A 17,781-nucleotide genomic window follows, 5' to 3' on the forward strand; every position below is an offset into this window, starting at 1 on the left:
TGAATCGTTCATGTGCTCTTTGCTGTGAGTTTGCAATGTATAGAATTGCGCAGTAAATGCTCATGACAACAAATGTTGTTTTAAAATGTTGCTTTACTGCTAGCATGGAAACATTGTAAACTCTGGGATGTGGATACAGATATGTAAGAGATGAACAACTCAGTCTTTTTTTAAATCAGAGGCCTCTCACAAATCCAGTGTGAATGAGTGAGAGACTTCACTTGGACTAGACTATTTTATTTAACCGTTGAAGCAAGTAATGTCTTTGTCTATGCATTTGCCATTCCATTCAAACATTCCATATAGCCTGTGCTGATTGCCACACACACCCCAATTGCTAATCAGTGGTGGGAAAGGTACCCAATTGTTATGCTTGAGTAAAAGTAAAGATACCCGAATAGAAAATGACTTGAGTAAAAGTGAGTCACCCAATAAAATACTACTTTAGTAAAAGTATTTGGTTTTTAAATATACTTCATTATCAAAAAAAATAAATGTAATTGTTCAAATATATGTAAGTATCAAAAGTAAAAGCAAACGTTTAAATCATCTAAAATTCCCTATATTATGCAAACCGGACGACATCATTTTATTGTTTATATTTTTCCAACACTTACAAAGGAAGCATGTGTGTTTAGTGAGTCTGCCAGATCAGAGGCAGTAGGGGTGACCAGGGATGTTCTCTTGACAAGCGTATAATTGATCATTTTCCTGTCCTGCTAAGCATTCAAAATGTAAGGAATACTCTTGGATGTCAAGGAAAATGTATGGAGTAAAGAGTACATTATTTTCTTTAGGAATCTAGTGAAGTAAAACTAAAAAAAAATCTAAAATCTAAATAGTAAAGTACAGATACCCCAGAAAACTACTGAAGTAATACTTTAAAATATGTTTTACTTAAGTACTTTACACCACTGCAGATAATTGTCTTGTCACTTGTTACTGTATTCTCCTTGGTTGTTCAGACTGACACAGGTGCACATGCTTTTACCTAGTAAAGGAACATGCATTTCTAACCTGTTTCAGACGTGTTTGTAGAGTTGTCCTGCCAAGGGGATGTTTTACTACCTGTGGTTTTACTTTTGCTCTGCAGTTTTAAGTAATGTTGAACCTCTTTGTATCGCTGTATTGTCCCGTGTCGCTTAGTTGGTATAGTATGCTACTTGCAACGTCAGCGGTATGGGTTTGATTTCCACTGGGGGAAAAATGTATTCTCTGTCAGTGTCTCTCCCACGATCCAAAGTCATAAGCCTCCAGACAAGAGAACAATCGTGGGTTCAAACAAGCCTGTAATGAGGTTATATTATCAGGGCAATCACGCAGCATTCTACGGCGCCCATTATTTTCCGATATCCTTGAATAGAGCGCGCAGAGTTGATCTCGGTTGCCAGTGAAGACAATACAACGTCTTGTTTTCTTATTTCTGCTCCAGCAGCAGAATTTAAACACTTTGTCCTATATGCTATTATGTGACAGAGCAGGTGATTGGGCTATACATTTTATAGTCTGCAATAACCTAATAAAGTGTCAATATTTTTTACCATACTTGTGTACATAAATATAATTATTAACTAATCAATTTAGGTTACACTTTATTACCAAAAATAGATAGGTAAAGAGCTGCATGCACAATCATTATGCCATAAACGTCTTGGCAACTCCGCTACTTTAACAGCTACAAAAGTGGTACAGTCTGGGCAAGGGATTTGGGCATTCCCAGTGCTGTGCCAATTCATTTACGCGTCATTTTCCGTGTGTGAATACTGTGCTAGAATGATAAAACCATCGTTCCCTCCCATTTCATACTGATATAATAATTGAAACTCCGCAGACTATATCTAATGTAGGTAGGTCTCTCAGTCGGTTCGTTTATTGGCATGGTTATTCTTCTTCGGTCTGCGTGCACAGCAGAGTCAGCGAAAGAGAGTACCACCATAGGGAGAGAGCGGTTCTGAAGCTGCTATGAGACCAGGCTGCAATACAGTTCTGCAAATTCAGTTGGTCTATTACAACTATGGATGCATTGTGAGTCAGTGAACTGACAGAGCCTTGTGAGAAACAGAAGCAGACCTTTTGGAATTTGTCTCTTTGTTCGTCGCCAATGCAAAAGGAAATATGCAGCGAAGCTTTACCTTGGTCTTTGTCAGTTTTTGTGTTGGGTTTTGCTATGGGTCAAGTTTCCCAAGTAATATCAATATAGGTGAGTATTATCAACACGGAATGCTTATTATATCACTACTGCATCCTGTTAGTTTGGTATCGAAACTGCTGCGTATTTCCAAAGTTGCATGACAGTCTCCATACGTCAAATGTTGTAATACATTCAAATATTCGTTGTATGATGACAGTTGATGTGAACCTATTTTCAACCTTGTCTTCAATGATTGTCTTTGTCTTGCTATAACAGGGGGATTGTTCCCAAAGGGCTCCCATGAAAATGAGGTTTTTCATTTTGCACTCTCCCATCACCAGGATATCCCCAGACTGGTACCACAGGTGGACATGGTCGACACCGCAAGTAGCTTTGCTATGACATATGCATGTAAGTTTAGCCTTTATCCCCCAAATGAAGAGTACATGTAATGGCAGTGTTCCCATTTTGATGACAGTGTGTTCAAATGCTGTCTGGATTGCATTAACATCTGTTGCTTTAATAAATGTCAAAGATCATGTCATTCACCCCTTCTACATTCTGACATTTTGATTTTGGAGGTAGGAAATGATCCTACCTAGGCACACATACCTCCATAAATCTGCAGTTTTCTGATAGATTAAAACAGTTTAATGCACCATTATGTTGGCATCATGCAACTACTTTTTTGTCTTTCATTTTGTCTAAGGGAGCTGCCCAACAGTTGGAGAATAATGGGCATTAAGGGCCAGAAACTACTAAGAGATGTTCTTTTATGAATCATTTCAGTCATGAAAGGTGTCATCCAACTGGGGGAGTTGAGCTGTATCAGGGGGAAATGATGTGCAACAGCACTATCAGGGAACCATCATTTACAAAAATATGAGAAGCAAATTATCTGAAAAATGACACAACCTACTCAATTGAGTAGCCTATAATAAAAACATTTCAGGCTGTCTTCCTAAGTTTCCTCAAGCTTCCAAGAATGTTAACCTCAGCCCTGTCTACATAAAAGGCATTTGGCTACTAGACAGTGGCTTTTGTGTCCAGGGCTACTTGTTATAAGAGATCAGTGATTCAGTATTGTTCCTATCAATGCCTCCTGATTCTAGACATTAGTGTGAGCTGTTCAGGACATCAGGATTTGCTTTAGGAAAGGAGAAGCTGTGTTTTTATCAGTTGATTTAAATGGTCAATGTCTATCTAGATTATGTACTGTACATGTAAATAAACTGGGCTATATAGGTTACGTGTATGTATTGTACATTTTAATAGACTGGACTATCTTGATTCTGTACTTTACATTAAAATAGACTGGACTATCTAGATTCTGTATTGTGCGTTTTAAAAAGACGTAGACTATGTAGGTTATGCACTGTAAATTACCTTTTTCTTCGGATAGCACAATTGATCGTAGTCATGATCAACGTCATACTGATACTAGGCTGTATAAGACAGGAGACAACCTATTGATGGATTTCACGGTCGCGCCACTCTATTGTGATGGACGTTCTCAGCCCGACTGACTCCCATTCTGACTGTGCTGCCCCAGGCATTCTCAATGGGGGCCAATGATGATTTTGTCTTAAGTACACTATTGTGTCTTGGGAATACAAGGACATTTTTAAAGAAAGCAAACCATTAGTAGGAAACCCTTTTGTCATCATTTATGATACTGACAGATTTACTTTAGACAGATGACTATGTGACCATAATCTCGCAACCATCATCATAAAAAACATAATTTATTTGCCCAGGGTGAGCGAGACGATTGACAAGACATGGAGAGTCATAATAACAGTTACAATAATAACTGTATAGTAGAATAATAATAACATCCAATTATTCTATTAGAACCATTAACTAGGCTACTAATAACTCAGAGAAACCACTTGATGCCTACCATGGTGAAGGATTCATGCGGAATGCATTGAGGTTACTCAGGCTAATGTGACTGCATGCATCACAAGCACGTTCACACACATCTACAGCCAGGGTCTCAGGAAGTGCAGACACAGCTGCCTGCTTTTCCAAGGCAGCACAGTATCACTCACCTTGTAGAGAGCTTGGACACACATGGTAAATGGAGTTACTGGACTCTTGACAGTCTCTTGTGCCACACATGACCTATGGTGTCCCACATAGCTACATATCTTAAAGGGATATTTCAGGATTTTGGCAATTCCCCAGAGTCGGATGAACTTGTGGATAAAAATGTTATGTCTCTGCGTGCAGTTTGAAGGAAGTTGCTAACAAACGTTAGCGCAATTGCTAACTAGCTTCACCACAATACCTGGGACTCTTATGTTAACTGCTAGCATGCTGTCATTGCGCTAACGCTAGTTAGCGCTGGCACACAAAACTAGATCTACCTTCATACTGGATGCAGAGTCATCAAAATGGTATCCATGGGTTCATCTGATTCTGGGGAAGTAGAGTTTACCAATATCTAATTAGAAATGCGCATATTTGCAGCATGTTTTTTTTCTGGAAACATGAATGAAGTCGGCCTAAATATTTTGGTTATATTTTGTTAATACACTCCAGGACATGTCCAGAGAAGATTGTGGATAAATACTTTTCATCTTTTTATCTGTAAAATACTAAAGACATAAAATGTACGTAAGACATAACATTTATGGTGCATTTTTTTGGTGCATTTTTCCAAAGAAAAATAATGTACAACATATTTAACAATTCCCTCTGGGCAGGTCTGGATAATATAGCTAAGCATAACCACACAAAATGTGAAATGTGGTGAATGCAGATTCTTCTGAAGCTGAGAAAAATGAATTGCCGTGTGTGAAGAGTCTATCTTTCGGAAAATTGCAGTTAAAGACAAGTACACTGAAATAAGACTACCAAATGCCAAACACCGATTTAGATCAAATCACTCTCTCTTCAAAGTAAGTTAGTAAATATAGTCCAGTTTGTAACATTCTGTATGAAATGGGCTTTTAAATTATGTGTAATTCAATGTAGAGAGCTTTGAAATTATTGATCTATGTACATTTTAAAGTGGTTAAAATAAAAAATGTGACATTTTTATGTTTCTTTTTGGAAAATACTAATATGAACGGATCAAAATACAAACAAATCTCAAAATTGATAGTTTGATGCAAAAATGACATTTCAGCCTGGTCTTAAAGACCTATAAGGTATTCAAACATTTCTATAAGTACTAGATATTTACTCTCTGACCACCTAAAGCTAACCACCACAAGTGTATAGGTTGAAGCCATAATGTCATGCCCTGTATCCTGACATCAGGCCTATAGAGGGCAATGTCGGGGCATAGACAAAATAGTGGTGATGGTTACAGTGTATTCTAGTTCAGTAAAACCAAGTGATGTCTATTCAAAAGACTGGTTTTACAGTGAAAAGGTTGAGAAAACCAATTTCAATTACTAGATATAGTAGTTCACTAATCAATCGAGTCTAGAATTGTCATTCATTTTGGAGGCACAAACAGATAAAGATGGACAAAGTTGAATGGAATAGGATTTACCAGTCATCCCAAACCGCTATCTGTATGATCTATCAGTGCTGGAGTATTTTTTTGTTGAATTATACATTGTACTAGAAGCTAATCCTCATTGAGTGAAGAAGTTTCCTAAGTAGTCCATGGGTCAGACTAGACGTTTGCCCACTTTGGGGTGGCAAAGATCTGATGGTATTACATTGTTCCCCACAAGCCCCTGATCAAATTGATATATGATAACCTCTCTAAAAATGTAGCTATCTGTTTTTCATATTTATATATGTCTTGTTGTGTGGGAGTCTATGCAATTGAATGTTCACAGGCAGATTTTTGATAAAGGATTGTTGAGACAAGTTGGAACGTTCACATGCTCATTGAAAATGAGTTTCTCAAAAAACAATGCCTGAACATTCTATTGGATCTCATCTTAAGACCAGGTACCACAGGCTAAAATTACATTTTGAGATTTGGGTATTTCGGTGTATTAAAATTAGTTTTCTTCAAAAAGTCATATCATACTACCGTCATCAAATTGTGATGAATTGTAATTACTTTTAAAAGGCCATTTCATATAAAATGTTACAAACTGGAATATATATAGTAATTTACTTCAAAGAGATGGTGATTGGTTCTAAATAGGTGTTTGGGGATTGGTAGTGTACTTGTCTTTCACTGCCCTTTTCCACACACTATCTCATTTTTATGCCTCAGAAGCATCTGTATTCACCACATTTTGTGTTGTTATCCTCAGACGCATTCTCCAGATTAATGCATAGGGAATTGTTGATATGTTGTCAAACTTTTATTCTAGATAACATTTTCTTGTAAAAAAATTGCCAAAAATGTATTTTAGGTACCTTTCTGTCGTATTTTACTTAGAAAAATTAAAAAAGGATTGTTTCCACAATCTGCTATGTAGAAGAACCGTCCTGGACTGTCTTAACAAAATGAAACCAAAACATTTAGGCAACTCAATATTAGGATGATGCTCGTAATGTTTGCTATACTCAGTGTATATATGATTTATTTATATATACACACTACCATTCAAAAGTTTGGGGTCACTTAAAAATGTCCTTGTTTTTGAAAGAAAAGCACATTTTTGTCCATTAAAATAATATAACATTTAACAGAAATACAGTGTAGACATCGTTAATGTTTTAAATGACTATTGTAGCTGGAAACTGTAGATTTTTAATGGAATATCTACATAGGTATACAGAGGCTCATAATCAGCAACCATCACTCCTGTGCTCCAATGACACATAGATTCGCTAACACTAAGTTTATCATTTTAAAAGGCTAATTGATCATTAGCAAACCCTTTTGCAAGCATGTTAGTACAGCTGAAAACTGTTGTTCTGATTAAAGAAGCAATAAAACTGACCTTCTTTAAACTAGTTGGACATCTGGAGCATCAGCATTTGTGGGTTCAATTACAGGCTCAAAATGGCCAGAAAACAAAGAACCTTCTTCTGAAATTCATCAGTCTATTCTTGTTCTGAGAAATGAAGGCTATTCCATGCAAGAAATTGCCAAGAAACTGAAGATCTCGTACCATGCTTTGTACTTCTCCATTCACAGAACAGCGCAAACTGGCTCTAATCAGAATAGGAAGAGGAGTGTGAGGCCCCGGTGCACAACTGAGCAAGAGGACAAGTACATTAGAGTGTCTAGTTCGAGAAAAGACACCTCACAAGTCCTCAACTGGCATAGTAGTACCCGCAAAACACCAGTCTCAACGTCAACAGTGAAGAGGCAACTCCGTGATGCTGGCCTTCTAGGCAGAGTTCCTCTGTCCAGTGTATGTGATCTTTTGCCCAATCTTAATATTTTATTTTTATTGGCCAGTCTGAGATATGGCTTTTTCTTTGCAACTCTGTCTAGAAGGCCACCATCACAGAGTCACCTCTTCACTGTTGACATTGAGACTGGTGTTTTGTGGGTACTATTTAATGAAGCTGCCAGTTGATGACTTGTGAGCCGTCTGTTTCCGGTGACCGGTTTGCTGATTTCAATGATGTGAATAGAGTGCCCCATGGTGGTGTTGGGGTTATGGTATGGGCAGGCATGAGCTACGGACAATGAACACAATTGCATTTTATCGATGGTGATTTGAATGCACAGAGATACTGTGACAAGATCCTAAAGCCCATTGTCGTGCCATTCATCCACCACCTTCACATCATGTTTCAGCATGATAATGCATGACCCCATGGCACAAGGATCTGTAGACGATTCCTGGAAGCTTAAAATGTCCCAGTTCTTCCATGGCCTGCATATCCACCAGACATGTGACCCATTGAGCAGGTTTGGGATGCTCTGGATCAACGTGTTTGACAGCATGTTCCAGTTCCCGCCAACAACTTCCCGCCAGTTCCCGCCATATCCAGCAACTTTGCACAGCCATTGAAGAGTGGGACAACATTCCACAGGCCATAATCAACAGCCTGATCAACTCTTTGTGAAGGAGATGTGTAACGTTGCATGAGGCAAATGGTGGTCACACCAGATACTGACAGGCTTTCTTTTTTTAAGGTATCTGTGACCAGATGCATATCTGTATTCCCAATCATAATTCATTCATTTCAATTGACTGATTTCCTTATATGAATTGTAACTCAGTAAAATCTTTGAAATTCTTGCATGTTGCATTCATATTTATGTTCAGTATATATGCAGTCAAGGTCAAGTAAAATCTATGTTCCCATTTATAAAGCATTTATAGCTAAGCACTTAATATTAATCAATTGTACAGTTTGCCACTGCTCTATAACACCAACATTAAACATCTATATATGAATTCTATGCAGTCAATGTAATTGAATTAATATTTTCCCATTCATAAAGGATTTATGAATAATTGTAAAAGAACAGGGACACAACACAGAATTGTAAAGGAAATATAAACACTTTATATACATTTTCCAGATGTAGCACATAAAACATTTGCTGAGGAGATCGCCGAAAAATCCTACTATTGACATTTTTCAGTTTGACTTTCAACAAATATTCACTGCATTGAAATTCAATTCCCCATTTCAGACTCGTAGCTCGAAAAAAAAAAAAAATTTAGTGAGTAAAACATAGTTAGCATTTTCCCCTTATTCACTAATGTAGCTAGCAGTAAGCTAGCTAAGCCCCTGGAAATGTCAACATGTTTTCCAACTTGGTCAGTAAACATTACAAAATCATCATAAAACTCATAAAACATTTAGTTAACAATGGTGTCTATCTTACTATTCGAAGACTTACATTGTACTTTTGCACATTACAAAGCTTTAACAACATGACAAATTAAGCGACAGAAACATGTTTTTTTCCATTTTGTCTGCACAGCCACAGAAGGAAAGTGTGCGAGGTCTTTGAAATGTCACTCCCTGGTGACCTCTCGCTTCTACAAAAATCGTCCATAAAACGAATGAAACATTTAGTTAAAACCTGTTGGTACTAGGGGGCAGTAAACGTTCTCGTTTTAAACGGGATATTTTGTCAGGACAAGGATCACGCCTTGGTCTTAGTATTTTGTGTTTTCTTTCTTTATTTGGTCAGGCCAGGGTGTGACATGGGTTATTGTGGTGTGTTTTTTGTCTTGGGGTTTTGTGGGGTGACTAATTAGTCTATGGCTGCCTGAGGCGGTTCTCAATCAGAGTCAGGTGATTTATCGTTGTCTCTGATTGGGAACCATATTTAGGCAGCCATATTCTGTGAGTGTTTTCGTGGGTGATTGTTCCTGTCTCTGTGTAGTTGTTCACCAGACAGGCTGTATAGGTTTTCACGGTCCATTTGTTGTTTTGTATATATATAGTTATTTCATGTATCGTCTATTCTTTATTAAAGAACATGAGTAACCACCACGCTGCATTTTGGTCCGATCCTTATTCTACCTCTTCGTCAGAGGAGGAGATAGAAGAACGTCGTTACAACAAGATGCTAGAATATGCATATAATTGACAGCTTTGGATAGAAAACACTCCAACGTTTCCAAAACTGTAAAGATATTGTCTGAGTGTAACAGAACTGATGTTGCAGGCGAAAGCCTGAGAAAAATCCAATCCGGAAGTGCCCCAGGTTTTGAAAGCGCTGCGTTCCAATGAGTCCCTATTCAGCTGTGAATGTGCCATCAACGAGCTTACACATTCTACGTATTCCCCAAGGTGTCTACAGCATTGTGACATAGTTTTACGCATTTCTGTTGAAGAATAGCCGTAGGTGGCCACATTGCGTAAATGGTCACATGGTGGCTCCGAGAGAGATTCTTGTGTAAAATACAGAGGTAGCCATTACTCCAATTGGTCCTACTGAAAAACGAATTGTCCCGACGTATATATTATCGAATAGATATTAGAAAAACACCTTGAGGGTTGATTATAAACAACGTTTGCCATGTTTCTGTCGATATTATGGAGCTAATTTGGAATATTTTTCGGCGTTGTGGTGACCGCAATTTCCTTGCCGATTTCTCAGCCAAACCTGGAGAACAAACAAAGCTATTCCGCCTACAAAAATAATATTTTGGGAAAAAATGAACTTTGGCTATCTACCTGGGAGTCTCATGAGTGCAAACATCCAAAGTTCATCAAAGGTAAATTATTTAATTTGATTGCTTTTCTGATTTTCGTGACAAGGTTGCCTGCTGCTAGCAAGGCATAATGCTATGCTAGTCTATGATAAACTTACACAAATGCTTGTCTAGTGTTCGCTGTAAAGCATATTTTGAAAATCTGAGATGACAGGGTGATTAACAAAAAGCTAAGCTGTGTTCCAATATATTTCATTTGTGATTTTCATGAATAGGAAGATTTTCTAGGAAGATTTATGTCCGTTGCGTTATTCTAATTAGTGTCAGGCGATGATTGCGCTCCTGGACCCGGGTTTGAGACTCACAAGAAGTTGTTTTGGTTCACTATTCCATGACTGAAAGTGAATGTACCGTGGCTTGCAAAAGTATTCACCCCCTTAGCATTTTTCCTATTTTGTTGCCTTACAACCTGGAATTAAAATGTTTTTTTTGGGGGGGAGGGGGGTGTATCATTTCATTTACACAACATTCCTACCACTTTAAAGATGTAAAATATTGTTTATTGTGAAACAAAGAAGAAATAAGACAAAAAAAACGGAAAACTTGAGTGTACATAACTATTCACCCGCCCAAAGTCAATACTTTGTAGAGCCACCTTTGTACTACTTTGGGGTATGTCTCTATAAGCTTGGCACTTCTAGCCACTGGGAGTTTTGCCCATTCTTCAAGGCAAAACTGCTTTAACTCCTTCAAGGTGGATGGGTTCCGCTTATGTACAGAAATCACAGATTCCACAGATTCTCAATAAGATTGAGGTCTGGGCTTTGCCTAGGCCATTCCAAGACATTTAAATGTTTCCCCTTAAACCACCAGAGTGTTGCTTTAGCATTACACTTAAGGTCATTGTCCTGCTGAAAGGTGAAGCTCTGTCCCAGTCTGAAATCTCTGGAAGACTGAAACAGGTTTCCCTCAAGAATTTCCTTGTATTTAGCTCCATCCATCATTCCTTCAATTCTGACCAGTTTCTCAGTCCCTGACGATGGAAAAACATCCCCACAGCTTGATACTGCCACCACCATGCTTCACTGTAGGGATGTTGTTCTCGGGGTGATACGAGGTGTTGGGGTGGCGCCAGACATAGCGTTTTCGTAGTTTTAGTCTCGTCTGACCAGTGTACCTTCTTCCATGTGTTTGGGGAGTCCTCCACATGCCTTTTGGCGAACACCAAACATGTTTGCCACATTTTTTTCTGGCCACTTTTCCGTAAAGCCCACCTCTGTGGAGTGTACGGCTTAAAGTGGTCCTATGGACTAGTAACCAAAAGGTCGCAAGTTCGAATCCCCGAGCTGACAAGGTACAAATCTGTCGTTCTGCCCCTGAACAGGCAGTTAACCTAAGCAGTCATTAAAAATAAGAATTTGTTCTTAACTGTCTTGCCTAGTAAAATAAAGGTAAAATAACATTTAAATAAAATAAATATTCAAATCTCCACTGTGGAGCTTTGCAGCTTCTTCAGGGATATGTTTGGTCTCTTTGTTGCCTCTCTGATTAATGCCCTCCTTGCCTGGTCCGTGAGATTTGGTGGGCGGCCCCTCTCTTGGCAGGTTTGTTGTGGTGCCATATTCTTTCCATTTTTTAATAATGGATTTAATGGTGCTCCGTGGGATGTTCAAAGTTTATGATATTTTTTTATACCCCAACCCTGATCTGTACTTCTCCACAACCTTGGCCTGACCTGTTTGGAGAGCCCCTTGGTCTACATAGTGCCACTTGCTTGGTGGTGCTCCTTGCTTAGTGGTGTTGCAGACTCTGGGGCCTTTCAGAACAGGTGTATATATACTGAGATCATGTGACAGATCATGTGACACTTAGATTGCACACAGGTGGACTTTATTTAACTAATTATGTGACTGCCGAAGGTAATTGGTTGCACCAGATCTTACTTAGGAGCTTAATAGCAAAGGGGGTGAATACATATGCACGCACCACAGTTTTTTGAAACAAGTAATTAAAAAATTTTCACTTCACCAATTTGGACTATTTTATGTATGTCCATTACATGAAATCCAAGTAAAACTATGTTTACATTACAGGTTTTAATGCAACAAAATATGAAAAACACAAAGGGGGTGAATACTTTTGCAAGGGTGGCTACTTTGAAGAATCTCACATATAAAATATATTTTGATTTGTTTAACATTTTTTCTGGTTACTACATGATTCCATATGTGTTATTTCAAAGTGTTGACGTCTTCACTATTATTCTATAGTATAGAAAATAGTAAAAATAAAGAAAAACCATTAAATGAGTAGGTGTGTCCAAACTTTTGACTGGTACTGTACATGGTTTAGTGCTACCACTATGTTGAAGCCAATAGTTTTGGCTATAGGGAAAACTGAGCTGTAACCTACAGTATGTGTGTGTGGTGGATGTCGTGAACAGCACATTTACAGTACACACCCGTTTCCCCTCATGATAGTGGTGAAAAGTCATAGCTGGAAAGACAATCATGTTAAAGGTCCATGTGTAATACAGAACTAATCCTGTGTGATTACTTTGATATAGCAAGAAATTGTAACCTAATTGACGTTGGTGTCTCCAAGGAGCTTGTGCCTGTTATGTGAATTGTTTAGCAGGCCCCTGCCTCAATGAACCCATTTAACCTTTTCATGCGCGAGTTCCAAGCATCTCTAATGGTCGCCCCAGCGTGAGTTTTTTTTATGCACGTGATGTCAGAATGCACTCACTGTTCCAAAATGTGATTGTTATGCAACAAGACAGTTAACCCACACTGCCCTCAAACCAAGGTACGCTGCCTGCTAGTTATCTATAGGCTGATTCAACTTGTCAATTTCAAATGATTTTCAAACAGATTAGATTTTCTTACAACAGTTTGAATTGAGGTGTGTTCTGCCTCATTACTTCACCTGTGTAGCCCAATTCACTGTTGTTCAATGGTGGCCGCATTGCTGTCATTGTTTCCCTTACAAATAACGTGTGCATTCCTATCAAAGTAAGTCCCTTATTTTCTGTATATCGTGTTGTCCTTTCTACTGTTGCATACCGTATGTATGTATGGAGAATAATGTAGTGTTTTATTCAAATTTCTTCAAGTACTGGTGACAAATCATGCATTCCGATTCTTGCATAGATTGTAATAGACAGAGAGCTGACTTCAGGCAATGAGTGTGGCAGGACGGGCTCCAGCCCATGATGGCACCAGTAGCCCAGTCAATGGAGAGATTGTATTGCTGGAGCCAAGAGCTTCCCAATACCACAGGACCCTGCGGAGACTCAACCAGCAGGAATTGGATCGTCTCACTGTGGTTCCCCAACACTTGTAGGTTGACAGGGGTGGTCTGGTGGGTGACCCGGCTTATAGAGCGCCCGTCTAGCTCTCTAACACCCAGGCGGGTGGAGAGGTGTTGATTGGGGATGCCCAGCTTGGATGCCAGGGTAACGTCCATGAGACTCATATTGGCCTCCCGAGTCGATGAGTACCTGAAGAGACTTGGACTGGTCGCCCCACAGCAGGTTGGCATGGAGAGGGCGAGTAGAGGGAGAAGAACGATGATCTTTTAAGACCCACCAGAGTACTCACACCAACAAATGAGCTGAAAGGACAGGTAGACACAAAATGACCAACAGTACCGCAATACAGACAGCTCTCGGATTCTCTTGGGGTCTTCTGTAGTTCATCAGATTTAAGGTGGGATTCTTGAGTAAGCGATTTGGACCGCAATCAGACCTCTTCTCCCTTCTACGTTCACATAACCGTCCATTGATTTGGATGGTTAAGGTGATGAGTGAGTCGAGACCCGTCAGTAGTTTCCGGGCTGCAAGCTCCTCCTTTACCCCCGCCAATAACCCGTGCAGGAACGTGACGAACAGTGCTTCCGGGTTCCAAGCACTCTCCGCTAACAGCGTGAGGAACTCCACCACAATGTGGCAGACTGAGGGAGTCCTGCCGAAGCAACCTCCGTGCAGCCTCTTTCCTGGACACCGGAGCCTCAAAAACCTCCAGACTGAGGCAGATTGTTGCTCCCACACCGCAGCGGCCCAGGCGAGTGCCCTCCCGGACATCAGCGTAATAATGAGCGGTCCGAGGGGAACGAAGGCAGCTGCAGCTCGAAAACGAGGGAGCACTGGGAGAGAAAGGCTCAGCAGGTTCTAGAATCTCCGTCGTTGTGCTCCGGGAGAGATAAGTGGGGTTCCTGGGAAACTGGTGTCGTGACGTTGAATTAGTTAATGTTACGACTGTTGTTCATCGAATGATTAAAGTTTCTAATTGCGTGATTAACTGAATAAAGCAATTATTAACTCATTAACCTGGGGCACCATGGGAAAACTAGTTTTTATTGAGTTTCTATTTCCCAAATTAACTCAAAGAATATCAGAATATCGATTTTACAACAGCCGCTAATTAACCAGTTGCCTCTACCAATATCGTTCTGAATGTCGTATAGCCTGTGAATCTGCACGGACCCGGGTCTCACCAATGAGTTCGTACCACACCATTCTTAGTTGAATATATATTTACTAAAAATCTAAAATGATGATAAAAGATACACATAGATAAAACACATTATAGGCTATTGATTAGAACTTAATATAACGGGCCAACACACTATGGCGCGTGTTACCCACAATGGGGATTTCAAAAGAGAGAGAAAAAAGAAAGTACACAAGAGAAATATACATTTGGGTGAATTTGTCAGCTATGCTATTCTAACCCTAGCCTTGCCCCAAACTGCCGCTCTTATGGGTCCAAAATTAATGATGTAATTACGTGGGGATGATCTCCGAGGATTCTCTGCGTGGACTGTCCAGGCTGCTCGATGACGCACTACCCCTCTCTGACCGTCCTCCCGATGTCAGTGTCCTTTTGGCTTAGGAGTCTGTTCCCTCACCCTTTGCTCTGGAAGGGGTCTTCTGAGGACAGACAGCTCTGTAGCTCAGAGCTCACAGCATAGGAATGAAACCCTTTAGATACCACGATTCGATGGGAGATGGAGGCTAGGTGGTTCGACTTGAATTCACCCGCTTAGACACAGCTACTCATCCGTAGCGTGGGTAGAAAATAATATCTTTGTCTTCAAACTTGCGTTGCGTTCTGGGTTCGTTGACTTTTTAGACTTTCCTGCAGCTAGGGTCACGTTGTGTTCTCTATAAATTCTATACTCACAGGTTTTATACGCTTGGGTCAGAAGTGGGCGTAACCGCCTTTAGGGCAATTCTCTGGGCGTACCAAGTTAATGAGGCAAGGTCTAGATTTTATTCAAATCCAATTTTAGACAACTAACTTAACATTTAATCTTCCCCAAAACATTCTCTTTGATTTGGATATTTTCCATACAACGTACAATGTATTTTTTATTTTATTTATTTTATTTCACCTTTATTTAACCAGGTAGGCTAGTTGAGAACAAGTTCTCATTTGCAACTGCAACCTGGCCAAGATAAAGCATAGCAGTGTGAACAGACAACATAGAGTTACACATGGAGTAAACAATTAACGAGTCAATAACACAGCAGAAAAAAAGAGAGTCTATATACATTGTGTGCAAAAGGCATGAGGAGGTATGCGAATAATTACAATTTTGCAAATTAACACAGGAGTCATAAATGATCAGATGGTCATGTACAGGTAGAGATATTGGTGTGCAAAAGAGCAGAAAAGTAAATAAATAAAAACAGTATGGGGATGAGGTAGGTAAAAATGGGTGGGCTATTTACCGATAGACTATGTACAGCTGCAGCGATCGGTTAGCTGCTCAGATAGCAGATGTTTGAAGTTGGTGAGGGAGATAAAAGTCTCCAACTTCAGCGATTTTTGCAATTCGTTCCAGTCACAGGCAGCAGAGAACTGGAACGAAAGGCGGCCAAATTAGGTGTTGGCTTTAGAGATGATCAGTGAGATACACCTGCTGGAGCGCGTGCTACGGGTGGGTGTTGCCATCGTGACCAGTGAACTGAGATAAGGCGGAGCTTTACCTAGCATGGAATTGTAGATGACCTGGAGCCAGTGGGTCTGGCGACGAATATGTAGCGAGGGCCAGCCGAGTAGAGCATACAGGTCGCAGTGGTGGGTGGTATAAGGTGCTTTAGTGACAAAACGGATGGCACTGTGATAAACTGCATCCAGTTTGCTGAGTAGAGTGTTGGAAGCTATTTTGTAGATGACATCGCTGAAGTCGAGGATCGGTAGGATAGTCAGTTTTACTAGGGTAAGTTTGGCGGCGTGAGTGAAGAAGGCTTTGTTGCGGAATAGAAAGCAGACTCTAGATTTGATTTTATATTGGATATGCTTGATATGAGTCTGGAAGGAGAGTTTACAGTCTAGCCAGACACCTAAGTACTTATAGATGTCCACATATTCAAGGTCGGAACCATCCAGGGTGGTGATGCTAGTCAGGCGTGCGGATGCAGGCAGCGAGCGGTTGAAAAGCATGCATTTGGTTTTACTAGTGTTTAAAAGCAGTTGGAGGCCACGGAAGGATTGCTGTATGGCATTGAAGCTCGTTTGGAGGTTAGATAGCACAGTGTCCAAGGACGGGCCGGAAGTATATAGAATGGTGTCGTCTGCGTAGAGGTGGATCAGGGAATCGCCCGCAGCAAGAGCAACATCATTGATATATACAGAGAAAAGAGTCGGCCCGAGAATTGAACCCTGTGGCACCCCATAGAGACTGCCAGAGGACCGGACAGCATTCCCCCCCGATTTGACACACTGAACTCTGTCTGCAGACACGGCAGTCATCAGAAAAACCGAGGCTACCGAGTCTGCCGATAAGAATATGATGATTGACAGAGTCGAAAGCCTTGGCAAGGTCGATGAAGACGGCTGCACAGTACTGTCTTTTATCGATGGCGGTTATGATATCGTTTAGTACCTTGAGCGTGGCTGAGGTGCACCCATGACTGGCTCGGAAACCAGATTGCACAGCGGAGAAGGTACGGTGGGATTCGAGATGGTCAGTGACCTGTTTGTTGACTTGGCTTTCGAAGACCTTAGATAGGCAGGGCAGGATGGATATAGGTCTGTAACAGTTTGGGTCCAGGGTGTCTCCCCTTTGAAGAGGGGGATGACTGCGGCAGCTTTCAATCCTTGGGGATCTCAGACGATATGAAAGAGAGGTTGAAAAGGCTGGTAATAGGGGTTGCGACAATGGCGGCGGATAGTTTCAGAAATAGAGGGTCCAGATTGTCAAGCCCAGCTGATTTGTACGGGTCCAGGTTTTGCAGCTCTTTCAGAACATCTGCTATCTGGATTTGGGTAAAGGAGAACCTGGAGAGGCTTGGGCGAATAGCTGCGGGGAGGGGGGCGGAGCTGTTGGCCGAGGTTGGAGTAGCCAGGCGGAAGGCATGGCCAGCCGTTGAGAAATGCTTGTTGAAGTTTTCGATAATCATGGATTTATCGGTGGTGACCGTGTTACCTAGCCTCAGTGCAGTGGGCAGCTGGGAGGAGGTGCTCTTGTTCTCCATGGACTTCACAGTGTCCCAGAACTTTTCAGAGTTGGAGCTACAGGATGCAAATTTCTGCCTGAAGAAGCTGGCCTTAGCTTTCCTGACTGACTGCGTGTATTGGTTCCTGACTTCCCTGAACAGTTGCATATCGCGGGGACTGTTCGATGCTATTGCAGTCT

The 17,781-nt window shown here is 40.7% G+C and overlaps 1 protein-coding gene across 2 annotated transcripts in view; it reads left to right on the plus strand.

Moving 5' to 3' along the window:
- Window positions 1-1,746: 1,746 nt before the first annotated feature.
- The window catches only part of LOC118391023 (glutamate receptor 1-like), a 91,101-nt gene continuing 75,066 nt past the window's right edge, over window positions 1,747-17,781 (plus strand). For both annotated transcript variants that reach the window (XM_035781943.2, XM_035781944.2), the window contains exons 1-2: window positions 1,747-2,200; window positions 2,408-2,542. In XM_035781943.2, the coding sequence (XP_035637836.1) occupies window positions 2,116-2,200; window positions 2,408-2,542 (220 nt within the window). In that variant the 5' untranslated portion in view covers window positions 1,747-2,115. The remainder of the gene's footprint in view (window positions 2,201-2,407; window positions 2,543-17,781) is intronic.

Source organism: Oncorhynchus keta, chromosome 12 (assembly GCF_023373465.1).
Source record: "Oncorhynchus keta strain PuntledgeMale-10-30-2019 chromosome 12, Oket_V2, whole genome shotgun sequence".
Classification (NCBI taxonomy): Eukaryota; Metazoa; Chordata; class Actinopteri; order Salmoniformes; family Salmonidae; genus Oncorhynchus; species Oncorhynchus keta.